The 15,262-nt window shown below is 33.9% G+C and overlaps 1 protein-coding gene across 4 annotated transcripts in view; it reads left to right on the forward strand.

Moving 5' to 3' along the window:
- Positions 1–15,262, forward strand: part of MTBP (MDM2 binding protein) — a 93,039-nt gene that overhangs the window by 31,829 nt on the left and 45,948 nt on the right. For all 4 annotated transcript variants that reach the window (XM_079140800.1, XM_079140801.1, XM_079140802.1 and 1 more), the window contains 2 exons: positions 8,663–8,836; positions 10,600–10,707. In XM_079140800.1, coding sequence (XP_078996926.1) covers positions 8,663–8,836; positions 10,600–10,707 — 282 coding nt within the window. The remainder of the gene's footprint in view (positions 1–8,662; positions 8,837–10,599; positions 10,708–15,262) is intronic.

Here is a 15,262-nt window from a genome sequence, read left to right on the forward strand (position 1 = left end):
ACACTTTCATTCCTAGGTATCTACCCAAGAGAAATAAGAACATATGTTCACATAAATACTTGTGAGCATATGCTTATAAAAGCATTATTCATAATAGCAAAGAATTGGAAACTATATCAACTCGTGAATACATAATTTTTTTTTTTTCATATCGTGTAACACTCAATAATAAAAGAGGAATGAAAAATTTGGGGTGACCTGAAAATATTATGCTGTTTATAGATAAAGTTTATAGGTAAAGACAATATTCTGTATTGTTTGTTCATATATGGAATTTCTATGAAAGGCAAAAGTAGACTGCGAGATCAGTGGTTGCTTGAGGGCATGGGTAGGAAGGGAGTTTGACCATAAAGGTATGAGGAAAATTTTCCAAAACTGGGTTATAGTGACAGATGGACAATTGTATCAACTTCCCTACTTTATTAACGTTAACTTAATATGTGCATATGTGTTATATAGATGTATATACATGTATGCATAAATTATACCTCATTAGGCTTTTTATTTTTTTAAGAATCACTTGAAGTTCCTTTAACCTAAATGTAGAGTTCTGTTCCTTTTCCCAGTTAAGTATTCCTAATAACATTTACTCATTAGATTCACCCTGTTGGTGATCTTTTAAGTCAAGCTTGCATCCCACCTGAAAAATAAATCAATACAAACATCTGGGATGAACCCAGAGCATCAGTAATGTGTAAAAGCCCATTAAGTGATCCAAATGTGCAACCAGGACAGAACCTCTGCCCCCTGTGGTGCCCTGTTCAACCCTGGGCTAGGAAGTCAGTGCTACTGAAGAGAGTCCTGCAGGTAGCCTGGAGCAGAGGAAGGAGTTAGATCACTGCTTTAGGTAGTTAATGCCTCATCTGCAAAGCATGATAATAACACTTGTTTAGTATATTTTAGACATGTTTGAATCAAATTGGTAATGGAGGTAACACTTTGTAAACTCTGCAGTAGCTTTTTGTTATTCTGCCCCATCTTACATGCTTTCTGTGTCTGCAGAACAGTAAAGAAGTCATTGTTGTTCATAATAATGAGGAAGATCTTGAAATATCTTCTAAATAGCTTCTCTATTAAATGTTGCTTTCAAATTGTCCATTCTACTGTGTTGTAATGGAGAAGAAATGTATACATTTTGTGATCCTAATGTTATTTGTTTAAAAATAGTCCTAGTAGAATCTATAAATCCTGCATTTTAAAACTTCACAGCAGAAGGCTTCATATAACAATTCAACAATACGGTCATTCTTAAAATCACTTTAGATTCTTCTAGAATTTAGTCTCATTTTCTTTTGACAATCTCAGTGGCAGTTTAGGCTGATGAAAAAGGTGGGGGATAAAATGAGACAATACGTATTTTTGAAAATGCTTTATGAATATAAAGTAATTAGATTCTTTTTTTCTTATGCCTCTCCACCTGGCCCTAAGATCTTTTTCAAAAATCCAAACCAAGTGTGGTGGTGCATACTTATAATTCCAGCAACTCAGGAGACTAGTAGGTGGGAAAATCTTGAGTTCCAGGCCAGCCTGTGCAACTTAGCAAAATCCTGTCTGAAAAGAAGAAGTAACAAGGACTTGGGATGCAGCTCAATGGTAAAGCACCCTTGAATTTGGTTCCTGTTGCTGAGGGGGAAAATGTTGGGTCTAAAATTGACCAATGATGTTGTCAAAAAGAGAGAGCTTCCTAAGATGCCTACATTGAACACTAGATATTATATTAGTATTTAATTTTTGGCATGATTATTAAAATAACTGATTATATTATTTTGCCATTTCTTAAGTATATATATAATAATAATTATCAGTAAGTCAGAATATTCACTTAATAATCCTTTCCCTAGTTGGTGGATATTTTTATTTTTATTTACATCACATGCAATATTATTTCCCTTTCAGATTAATATGATTTTGTTTCCATATTGTCGAACTACTGAGATATTATAAAGCAAGGGTGTCAAAAGGTTTTAAAAGCCACTAAGAAAAAATGGAAGAAATGGGAGGGGTGGATTTCATCATAATTGAAGGGAGATCAGCAGAGTAGAGGGAAGGGACCACGGGTAAGGAGCAAGGAGGAAAAGGGGAAATACTGGGAAATGATATTGGCCAAAGTATATTGTTGTATTGTGTGAATGTACGAATATGTAACAACAAATCCCTCCATTAGGTATAACTATAATGTGCCAATAAAAAATACGAAAAAAAGGAAAGTAAGAAACCTATTATAGAACTAAAAATTAAGAAGCAGGAATATCAGTGTTTTAAAAGCCACCAAGAAACTTACTGATGTAGAATATGAATTGATTCTTTATTTTTTTTTGCTAATGAAATGCTAATAATTATAAGCCTTCATTATAGTTTATATGTTAATTTGTAAACTTTGATGCAAATAAAGGACAAGTGGTAGTTTCCACTTCTCCCATTTTACCTATAGTGTAACAAAAATGTATGTATGTTCTTGGTAAAGGAACATTCAAGCCAAGCACCTCATTCTTAGTTGATAATGTAAATATAGCATTTGAAAGTAAAAATTTTCTTTTATAATCTTTTTTCCTTATTTCTTGAGGATAAGTGATGAGAATTGAATAACTATACTGATTATAAATCTGTTACTCTTTGTGGTATTTACATACACATTATTTAGTAAGTGTTCAGTTAACACGTGCCAAATCTGGAACAACACTTTTTAAGTGACTGCATAGTCCTTATGGTTAGGGAAGTTCTTTTAAGTAAATATTTTTCTTTTGAGGAAAGTAAGATTATTACAATTGTAAGCCTCAGCATTTAAAAGACTAACAAAGATAATGGAACTTATATAGAAAGGATGTCATAGATTGAAGAGACACACAACTTGAGTTGGCAGAGTGCTAAGATGATAAATGAGTTAAGGTCATTGTATCTTTTGGTCGAGCTTAGTTTCAAATGAAACTGCTAACAGGTATATTTATTTTAATAACCTTAATTAAATTTTCTATAATTGCTATTGGTGAATAGAATAAATGTCTCTTAAAATATAACTGAAAAAATTGTCATATACTTTATTATAATTGTTTGGGGATAGGCTTTACCTAAGGCTTGTTCATATTTGTGAAGTAAAGTGTTATAATAAAATGACAGTATTGTTCTGTTCTTAGCATTTTTGGATGTATGAGTGTGTGAAATCACAATATCCTATAGACTGAATGAAAGACCTTGGATATGTTGTGTGGTCATCTACTGAAGAGAACTTTTGTGAGCAGAACTTCACATTTCCAGGATAAAAATGAATGCTTTAAAAAACAGCTTTAAACTTTATTGAGATAAAATTCACATATCATATATTATATGCTTATTTAAAATATGCAATTTCACAATTTTTACATAATCACAGTTTTTGTACAGCAATCACTGTGATCAATTTTTGGGCATTTACATATTGCCAGAAGGAAACCACAGACCAGTTAGCAGTATTTCCCCCATTCCTGCCACTAATCCCTCCCCTGTGCCCTACCCTCTTTCTGTCTGTTGGATTTGACTATTTGGGGCATTTCCTTTTAAGTTAGCCATGTAAGTGTAGTTTTTAATGACTGACTGTTTTCACTTAGCATAGTGTTTTCAAAGTTCAACTATGTTGTATCAAATGCCAGTACTGTCTCCTTTCATTACTGAGTAATATTCCACTTTTTTTAGATATACCATGTTTTGTTTATCCATTCATCAGTTTATTGACATTTGGACTGTTGATGCTTTGGGGATTTTATGAATAATAATGCTATGAATGTGGGGGCTAGGGAGATAGCTCAGTCGCTAGAGTGCTTGCCTTGCAAGCACAAGGCCCTGGGTTCGATCCCCAGCACCACAAAAAAAAAAAAAAAAAAAAAAAAAAAAATCTATGAATGTGTATGTATAGATTTTAAATTGTTTTGAGTATAAATTAAGATGTGAACATGCTGAGTTTCCTTTTTTTTTTTTTTTTTTAGTGTCATGAAATAGAAGTTTAGGTTGGTTGAAATCTTTTTTGATGAAAATATTCATAACGACAGATTTCTTCCTAAGCATTTCATTAGCTGTATTCTCTAAATTTTAGTGTATTGTATATTTGCTTACATTCATCCTAGGGTATTTTTAAATTGCTCTGTGATTTCTCCTTTGACCTATTTGTTAATTTAGTGCCATGTTTAATTTCCACATATTTGTTAAATTCCCAATTTTCTATTACTAGTTTCTAATTTCACTACATTATGATAGGAATACATACTTTTTCTCTTTTAGCCCTTTTAAGTTTATTGTACTTTTTCACTCCAGTATTTCCATCTGGTATTTTTTGTTAACTCTATTTTTTATAGTCTCTATTTGATGAGGCATTTTTCTTTAAGCATAGTTCCTTTAGTTCTTTGAACATATTTATAGTATTTGCCCTGAAGTCCTTGTTATAGCTGACATTTGGTCCCTTATCTCATAGTTATTTTCTGTTGCCTGCTTTTTTCTCTCTGTAGGTATCATACATTCCTATTTCTTTGTTTTATAACTTTTTTGATGAAAGTGGCATTTTAGGACTTCCCACCCTTTTACTAGAATTGTTTTTGTTTGCTTGTTTGTTTGGTGAGTAGCTAGGCTCTTTTAATGAAATCTGTTTTCGACTTTGCTGTCTCTTTTCAGAGGGAATAGACATCAGTGGGGGCATATTCACCCTGGGAATAAGTGGGTTTTGCAAGTCTTTCACTTCTTTTCTTGGTCTCTTATTTGTCCTCGTCATTTGGACAAGCCTTCTCACCCAGCGGTTAGATTCTGCTGATTTCCAGTTTAGTGTTTCATTGGGGCTTACATAGCTGTATAGACACTTAAATTGCCATCCAGTTAACTTTGGATAATTTTCGAAGTTAGTCTTTGCATTGGATTCTGACTCCAGGGTGACTCTTCTTAACTGTCTGTTTCCCTGGTTCTCTCTAGTGAACTAGACCTTTGATTTTCTGCCCTGTGAGTGAGCTGGAGTGATGGCACTTTGGTACCCATTATTGTCAGCTCGCCTATCCTGGAGTAGAGCCTCTACCTTGAGCAGGGGCTGAGTGGAGGAAGGGAGTCCCTGAAATCTCATACCCTTCAGGAATGTAGCCTCTTCAGCTTGGAATGGAGAAGCTGAGTGCTGACAGCTGGCCCCCTCCTCCCCTCACGACACACTATTACCCTTGTTTGGAGCTAAAGACAAAAAGACATCTTCTTGGCCATGCTTACTCTAATGGGATCTTCTGTCCAACTGCACTCAGGGGAACAAGCTGGTCATGGTTAAAGTACTATGGACTCACAATTTTTACCCAATCTTAGTTTTTTTCTTGAAGAAATCTTTCTTCATTTGCTATATGGTGAAATTTTGGGATAATTTCGCCAATTAAATTGCTGCAGAGTGGGTCCGCAGATGTCCACATGCTTAAACTTAAAGGGAAAAGGGACATGGATACTTTTTATAAGAGGTAACTCTCACTAACCTAATGTATTGCTTTGAATTGGTATAATCAGTCAGGAGCAAATATAATTACCCAGGGAGAATATTTGACTGCAAGGAAATGAGGCAGGGGCAAATTTGCAATGCATGAAAGCTTAGAGGAGCTAGTAAAGAAGATTGAAAAGGCATGATCAGAGTGGAGGTGGGGGTGGTATTCTAGGAGGGAAAGCCTTTCAGTAGGTTCCATTGCCTAGGGAAAGAGCCAAACAAACCCATATTAAACATTCCCTAAAGTTGGGCCACAGTTGACTCTGGTAGTCCCTACTTATTTTGCAGTCCTTTCAGGTCTCTTCCTAGTCTTTGAGATCTCTTATATCTTGGCAGTTCTTTAGTTTTACACCATCATTTGCAGTTCATTTTCCTTATAAGCAGTATTCCAAGATGTCTTCACTTATCAGTCCTCATACTATTATGTCACTTAAATTTTTTACATGTACTGTATTTTCTGTTGACTTACCATTATGAAATATAAGGATTATGTAGTCTTTTTCATGTTGTTTCAATCTCTCTCTCTCTCTCTCTCTTCTTTTTTTTCCATCTTCACAAATCAGTTAACACTTATGAATACTTACTATGTACTTAGTACCAAAGCTGTTAGGGCTGTGATGTAGCCCTTACAGTAAAAAAAAAAACTTATAGTGTTGTGATTAATTTATTTCTCATTGTTACATACGACATTGCTTTCCACATTTTCTTCTTTTTCTTAATTCTTGACTCCAGCACTCTATTGATTGACCCAGACATCTACTGTCATAATTCCTTGGAACTTTTTTTGTGAGAAACCCTTATCTGCACCACAGTAACTCACCTTTAGTGTCAATTCCCCCACCACCCCGCCCCCTAATACTGGGGATTGAGCCCAGGGACACAGGGACTCTACCATGGAGCTACATCCCCAGTCCTATTTATTTATTTATTTATTTAATTTAGAGACTGGATCTCACTAAGTTGCCCAGACTGGCTCAAACTTCCAATTCTCTGGCCTCGGCCTCCTGAGTCACTGAGATTACAGGTGTGTACTGCCACATCCAGTTAACATCAGTTTTGATCTTGTTAGCTGTAATTTTTATGTGCAGATATGCATATGGCAACGTAAGAACTAACATTAATGATTTCATGGCAGTATATGCTACTCTGTTATCTATATGATTTTCATTTTTTAGTATAGCCTGTAAGTAAATTAAATTTTGAGTGCTTATTTTTTGCATTTAGTTCTTTAAAGTTTGAGTGCTTATTTTTTGCATTTAGTTCTTTTTATTTGATCAGTCATGTATATAATTTAAAGTCAATTTTCTTATCTAAGGTTATAAAAGATTTGAAGCAAGCAGTCAGTGTTAATGGATATGGGGTTTAAAATATTCTAAAATTAGACTGGTGGTAATGGTTGCATAACTGAATATACTGGAAAAAATGTTGAATTGTAGACTTCAAGTGAATTGTATTGTATCATACACACACATACATACACATACATCTCAAAAAATGTTTCTTTAAAAAAAAAAAAATACTTGCTCCTGTCACTTCCCTTTCTTTCTTCTCCAGAAGCAATCATTTTCAACTCCAGATCTATAAGTTAATTGCTTATATTGTCACTGAAAGTTTTTACATGTAACATGTTTTCTGTTGACTTACCATTATGGATATAAAGATTGTAACCTTTCATTTCTTTGTCCTCACCATACCCTCACATTCTTCTTACTTTCCTTTCTTCCCAGGATGATCATAGAGTCATTTTATATTAGTCATTGCTTTCATTATTATAGTTATGTAATCACTATTCAGTCAGACCATGTAGCATAGTATCCTGTCAATCATATGTAAGAAACCTGTCTTCATGGACTGGATGGTTTTACCCATAGCTTTGTGGTGTGAGACTATCTTTTTATCATCATGGAGATTGATTATGAATCCTTTGTCCTCCTGTTTCTTCATTTACTGCTCCAATTTGTTAGAACATAATCTCTAGTATCTTCCTGTGAAAGAGAGCATAGGTGAAAAAATTTTAAGACCCTGTATGCCTAGAAATGTTTTTATTCTACTCTCTTCTCTCATGTATTAGTTCTTATATATTTACAGTATTTTTAAAATCTGTATTCTCATTTAGTGAAATTTCAGAAGATAGTGAAAATAAATGATTTTGTCCAATTTATAATTCTCAACAAAAAGTATACTACTTCTATTTTTACTCCCAAAGACTTCCTAGTTCTTCTTCAACCTTCAGTGTAACCCTCACTTGATTTGCTTTTAAAATATATTTGAAGCTGTCTTACTGACCTTGACATAACTAGCAAGCCAGATTAATGAATGCTTTCTATTCCCTCTGTAAAATACATATGGATGCTCACTGCAAGAAACAAAATACTATTATTCTTCAGTATAGTTTTCTCTTAGCCATGGAGATTCGTTCCAGGACCTTCACAGATACCAAAATATAAGGGTCCTTAAGTCCCTTATGCAAATGGCCTCATCTTTGTATGTATCATATACACATCCTCTCATATACTTTAAATCACCTCTAGATACAACTGTTAATGTTGTTTTACTGTATACTTAGAGAATAATGGCAAGAACTACCAATGTAATTTTTTTTTTTTTTTTCAGGTACTTTTAATCTGGTCTAGGGATACAGAATCTGTGAATGTAAAGGGGCAACTGTTCATCTGTAGACTTCTACTGTCACCATTTGAGTTGTGTGTGCTTGCAGAAGTCAGTTTATTCCACTTTATAGAAACAGAATCTGGGGGCTGGGGAGATAGCTCAGTTGGTAGAGTGCTTGCCTTGCAAGCACAAGACCCTGGGTTCAATCCCCAGAACCGCAAAAAAAAAAAAAAAAAAAAAAAAAAAGAAAAGAAAAAAAGAAACAATCTAGAAATAGAAGATCTGATATGGGTGTGGCTATATAAGAAAAATATTGTAGAACTCTGGTGAACCATATCAAAAGAATGAGTATGTAGTTTTAACTCTGAAACTAAAGGTTTATGTTTTATATCATTTTTATGATTCTCTTCTTTCTAACAGCTTTTTAAACAGCTTTCTCAATTAAGTGAACAAATACTAGCCTCAAAAATGTTGATTAACAGCTTGTTTTAAAGTCATGGAAACTTCATTACTTTCCTTTGGGTCTCATGCTTGCCACATTGCATGTTGCATTTTTGCATACTTGCTGAGATTATTGCTTTTGTTTAGTTCCAGATGTTGAAGTAAAAGGAGAGTATTCTAGCTATTATCTCTTGGTACAAGGTAATGGCAGTAGAAAATGTAAAGCCACAATGCTTCACTCGGCCAACCAGATAAATGGCTTCTTTGCCCTCAGTTTAATCCATGGAAAGATGAAAACAAAGACAGAAGAAGCCAAATTGAGTAAGTGTTAACCTAAGTAGGAAAAAATATCTCTACATTTGTTTGTATATAAATAGTTTGTGATTTTTAAGTAGAAGAAATATTAGATATTTAATGACCTTATTTTTCTCAAATTCTTCACTGTTTACTTTTACTTTAATTATATTTTTACAATTTAAAGCGGAGAGAAGTCATTCCTTTTACATTATGCATAATAAAATTCAGAAGATCAGTCCTCAATTCCAAATAAGAAGTTTTTAATCTACTTTAAACATATATTATTTATCTATAATTTATTTCTTATTTTCATTTACTTTCTCTCAGTCCTTTTCTTTTTTTTTTTTTTGCCCATCTTCCTCTTTTTTTCCCCAAATTCTGTATTTTGGTTCCTATTACTGCATTACAAACTACTCTAAATTTTGCAAAAAAAATACATCATATTATCTCTTGTGGTCTGGTGTGTTGAGTGGGTTCAGCTGTATGTTTCTGAGTTTCCCCATATGATTATAGTTACATACAACTGGGGCTTCAGTCATTTGAGAATCCCACAGGCATTGCTGAACAGGATGGCTTCCTTATCCCCATTTCTGGTACCTGCACTAGGATGGATGGTTATCTTTCCATGTTCCCTTCTCCACAGCCAGCTTGAACTTCCTTACAGCATCATGTTCTCAGAATAGTCTGACTTCTCATATACTTGCTGACTTCTCTTAAAGAAGTCCTTCTAAGAAACTGCAGGGTCTTCTGTGACCTAGCATCAAAGTCATTCAGTGACACTTTGACCATTGGTTATCTAGGATGGCAATTTTGTTAATTACCAACCCCAAGGATAGACTCCCAAGGTATGGAGAATAGCAAAGATCATCAATATGCCAACCACCAGGAATAGGAATAAGGAATGTAAATGCTTCTGACCACTGCATTTTGAGCTACTGTTTAGGTCCCCTATGCCCTGTTAATCAGTTTGTCTTAGTCCGTGAGATAGAATACACTTATGTGTAAGTTATGCAAAGTGGGTATATTATTTACCAATAGGCAGCAAAGGGTAGAAGAAGCCTAGGATCTACTGTGAGGTGGTCCCTCAGGGCTTAAGAAAGCTACGTGGGGTAGTTGAAGTCTTGACTGCATGTGTCCTTCCTTGTACCACAGCTAAGGGACCCTGAAAGGCAACAGACCCTGGGGTATGTACTTCAGGGTCCATGTGACTCACTGGGTAAAACTCTGAAGGGCATCTGCTTTGTAAGAGAGAGGGGAACAAAGTTTGAGCTGTCTTGGACATTCTTGCCTATCTCAAGATAGTGCATTCCCAGCGTGTTCCACAGTTACTTTGAGGACTCTAGGCAGGAAGATAAGGAGAAGAAACTGTCAGCCTAGACAACCCTGGGACCATCATGCATAGATCAAGCCCAGATTCACTGTAGAAGGGACTGCACAAGGAGGAATAACAGGGTGTGGTTTGTTGTGGGGAGGACTGGGGGTGCTGTCTTCAGAGACTAGGGACCATACTTCATCTATTTTATGAGTAGGCAGAAGAAAATAATGATGTAGGGAATGCTACTCTGGTTCCTAAAATCTCCCAAAGAATTAAGAATCAGTTTTAAATCAAAGTTTAAAATGCAAAACTATCTAGTATACTTAATTTCTCCTGCTTAATTGTTATTTTGAACTGTGTAAGATTGAGAGGGTGATTAGCTTTATTAAAAAATCTTGTCCTAATACATTTCCTAGGAACTGAATATTAATTAATACAGTATCTTCAATGTTGACTCTTTTCTGTTTCCCAGGCTTTCCCTTTGACTTATTATCGCTTCCACATTTTTCTGGGGAACAGGTTGTACAGAGAGAGAAACAGTTAGCTAACGTGCAAGTTTTGGCTTTGAAAGAATGCCTGAGTAAGTAAAAATTTTTACTTTTCATTGTACTGTAAGAATGTTCATTATGTTTAGACATAAGCTTTATATATTCATACACTTTTATATACTTTGTTTTATATCCTTTGTCTTTTAGGTATGAGACTCATTTGTAAGACTATTCTTGTAGGCAATGTAGAATAGAAGAGGGCTGCAACTTTTATTTTCATCAGATCAGAAAATTGCTATTATTTGTACATCACTGTTAATGTTTTAAAAATGTTTGCTGAATAAATTTTGTATTTTAAAATTTGGTTTTAACTATAAGAAAAGATACAGAAGTTCATTATTCTTGTTTATGTATATGTGTGTGTGTGTATATTATATATTTTTGAAATGGAATGGAGACTACAAGTAGAAGAAAATGCAATTTCAGAGAAATTAATAATTTAACTTGAGCATTGATTCTGACTTTAATTATGACTGTCAATAACTAAACACATTTCACATACTGAATGAAGTTGGTGTTACAAATTTTCCTTATTCAGGAAATTAACACTTTTCATGAATCATAATTTAAAGAGTTTTCTATTATTAACTTGGTTTTTAGTATTTTTTATAAATACTAAGCATGCCTTATTGCCTAACATGAACTTATTTTAAGAAAATCATTGATATGTAATTTCTAAGAAATTTATTAAAATTATGACTGCCTTAATTATAGAAAAATATTAGATTATGTATGTTATAAAATCAAAATTATCATTATTTTGTTTAAAACATTTTTAAAATATCTTAAATTCTATAGCCTGTTTATTCATTAGAAGATAATTTTAAAATACTTAGTTTCAATTATTTATGTAAGGATTTCAAACCTTTTCAGTTGTATAATGTCAGGGTCATTGTATATTGATTTTTTTTTTTTAACCAAGAAAAGGTTTGTTCAAGAAAAACATAATTAGAAAGGCAAATACATTTCAATAAAAAGTCGTATATGCTAAAATCTAGAAAAAATATATATTGAAAAACCAGTTTGTGACAGTAAAATGTGTATTTCAGACTTTAGCTGACAGTGTTAGTACACTTTGTGACTTTGTTCTATTGCTGCCAGGCCCTCTGCAGGCCCTGATTTCCTTGCTGTAACCAGTGTGCAGCTTTTTATACTCAGCTTTTTTAGCATCTCTGCTCTTATATCTTCACTTCTCATCCTTAACTCTCCCAACCAAGAGTGGAACACATCTCCTTTAGAGATGAAGAAGAGTGAATACAGGAGGCCTGGAAGAGGAAGGAGATACTGACTGCTAGGCTAGGCTGTGCCTAGGGATGTGAGTGAAAGTTCCAAGGTGGGAGGGTGGTTGGGGATGAGGGTATGGAAGTGCTAAACAAATGTGCAGCTGTAAGGGCGCCACAGCAGTGGGCAGAGGACAGGTGGAGGACCTAAAATTGAAGAAAGCCTTAGAGCTAGTAGCTGCTGGAGAAACCAACTCTGGGAATATCCATGGAATGGCCAGTTTGTAATCTGAAACATTAAATCTTTGTTCAGATTAATGTTCCACTTAATCCATATATGATGAAAATACTGAATAAATCTCTTCTCTACCCAGAAAATTAATATTGGATTAAAACTTTGGTAACTAAGGTAACAAAGATGCATCTGTGTAGAATTCCTGCATTTTAAAATAAGGCAGAGGAAAATGACAGCAAATAATTTTCAGTGTAAGCATGGCATGTCTGAGTATCTACTTCAGCGATTTTCAAATAAGTGAAATGTGAACAGACAAGTGTTTAAACTGATGTAGTTAATTCATTTATACTGATGAAATCTAAAGAATGTAATAGAAACCATTTTCTCTGAAAAAAATCTAGGGTTTGATTTGATTCAAAAATTGTAGACTTTGCAGAGAAATAAAACTTGCTTGGAAAGATTCCCTCAAAATTATTAACAAAACAGAGTAAACATTACTATCTTTTCAATATTTTTCATACTGATATTAATTTTAAAAATAACCAAAAAACCAAAAATCAGCCAGAAAAGGTTCCACAAAAGTGCAGTCAGTATGTTACTACTGAGGCACATTTTTTTTAAATGGCACAACAATCAAATAAGATTTGTTGCAGCTTAATATTTTAAAATAAGTTATGTTTTATGTTACATATATTGCATATTATGTCTAATAGTATAAGAAGTGATATAAACTTATAGTTTTATAATTTATATTTTACCTTATATTTTTGTAATTTATAACTTTTTGTACATGGAAGGATATTTAATACTATCTTGTCTTAGTAATTCTTCAATAAAAATTTAAGACTGCTTGAAGAGTTTTTAAATAAGAGACTGTTCAGTATGATGCAAAATAAATATCGAAGTAGCAATATTATAATTTTGGTCTAGTATTACAGTCATTACTAAGCTTCACACATCTTTTTAAAATTTACAGAACCCAGTACAAACCTGATAGGTTCTCATTCTGCTGATACTTGTAGATATTCTGCATTTCACTTTAATAATTACTTAGTTTTTAGGAATAAGGCATTCTTTTGCTTATTCATTTTTCGATTTTAGTATTTTTCTCCCAAATATTTTCTTTCCAATTATATACAGACTCATTTATGTAGAGATCATTTTTGCCTGCATAAATTATCCTGCTTTTCATTAAGGTCAATATGAAATCTTACTCCACTCTCCAAATTATTGTATCATTGATAGTTTTAATAAGTAGAGGTCAGGGTACTTTGAGTATTTTTTAGCTATACTGACATGTCGGGGTTTATTTCTGAAGCACATTATCTTTCCTTGATAGATTTTGTTTTAGAATGACTTCCAGAAGATTATGCAGAAATTCAAAAACAATGGAGCATTTTATTCTAAGAAGGTGTAATAGAAACAACATCTTACAATGTTACTTTTACCAATACTAATATTCTTGACTATGGAAACCTGTGTTACTTTTCTTGGGTCAAGTCTGGAAGGACCTTGCCAGTGTCAATGTTGGTGAGGTAGGATTTTATGGAGGTATATATCATAAAGTTGAAACTCTTAAGATGGAGCCTTCAGACTGATTGCTTCTTTCCCAGGGGACTGCCTTGCCTTGTTAACATTCTTTCCTCATTTACTGTGGGTAGTGTGTTTTAATCCTGTGTCTCAAGGCACAGCATAGAGCTTTATAGGCAGTAGGTTCTCAAAAAATGTTTGTTGAAGTGAGTTCTTTATGAATTTATAGGTGACCATTTTATCATAGAAGAAAATTTTATTGGTTTGGAAGTGTTTAAAGATGCAATTTTTTGTCAAAGTAATACATGGATATAATTTGAAAATTCAGATGATACTGAAAAATTTCAAATAGAAAACAGCAATTCCTTCCCCATTCCTTCTCATCTTTCAACTTCTGTATTCATCCATATTTATCCTCTTTCCTTCCATCTGGTTCTCCTGACAGTTTATTTCTGTTTTCTGAACAATGGATGTATACCACTCTTTCTTGATTTACCAGATTTAGCCATTGTTGTAACAATTAACTATGCTTCATAGATTTAGTGTTTCCATGTTAATTTCCCTTTCTCTTGTAGTGACCCCTTACAGTGAAGTCCTGAATTTTTTCCAAATCAGTAGTTAATTTAACATTATCATAACTGTATAAATAAGTTTACTGCAGAGCCAGGTAATACATGATGACAATCAAATCACCTGTGTTAGTCAGCTTGGCACTGTTATGACCAATATACCCAATAAGAACAACTCAGAGGAGGAAGTTTACTTTGACTCATGTTTTAGAGGTTGAGTTCATGATTGGCTCACTCCATTGCTCTGGGCCCAAGTTGAGACAGCACATCATAGCGGAAAGGCCTGGCAGAAGAAAGTTGCTCAGCTCCTGCTAGCCAGGAAGCAGAGGAACCCTGAGCACTAGGAGTCAGGGATGATATAACCCCCAAGGGCAAGCCCCCAGAGACCTGTATCCTCCAACCACACCCTTCCTGCCCACAGTTACTACCATTATCTACTTGAATGGATCAATAATCCATTCAGATAATTAATCCATTCAAGTAGATAATCATTAATTGATAATCCATTCAAGTAGATGATCATTTCACCTCTGAATATTCCTGCATTGTTTCACACATGAGCTTATGGGGGAACACCTCATATCTAAACCATAGCATTCATCTTATTTTAATTCAATTACTCTTGTGTACAGACAAAATATTAGGTTTTTCTGCAGGCTCCCACATTTCTGCCACACTTTTAACATTAACCTTCATTGTTGATCAAACATATCAGTTCTCTTTTATTTCTCTATTAATGCTTTTTGGGAGTGCTTCATATTTTGCTTAACCATGATCTTAGATCTTAGATATTCTGACTTCTTGGAGATTGCTTGCTTAGATCTTCTGACACTTGCTTAGATCTTTTGACATCTTGGAGATTTTTCTTTCCATTTTTGGATTTTTTTTTAACCACTTCTTTTTCTCCCTTAGATTATTCTCATTTTGATGAAGTATGTCTTCTAGGAACTTCTTGAGTAAAAGTTTGTGATGTGTAAAAATTTTAATTCTTCCATTTATGAAAGTTTCTTTGCTTAATTAGTAATCCAATTAA

This window comes from Sciurus vulgaris, assembly GCF_902686455.1.
Source record: "Sciurus vulgaris genome assembly, chromosome: 1".
Taxonomy (NCBI): Eukaryota; Metazoa; Chordata; class Mammalia; order Rodentia; family Sciuridae; genus Sciurus; species Sciurus vulgaris.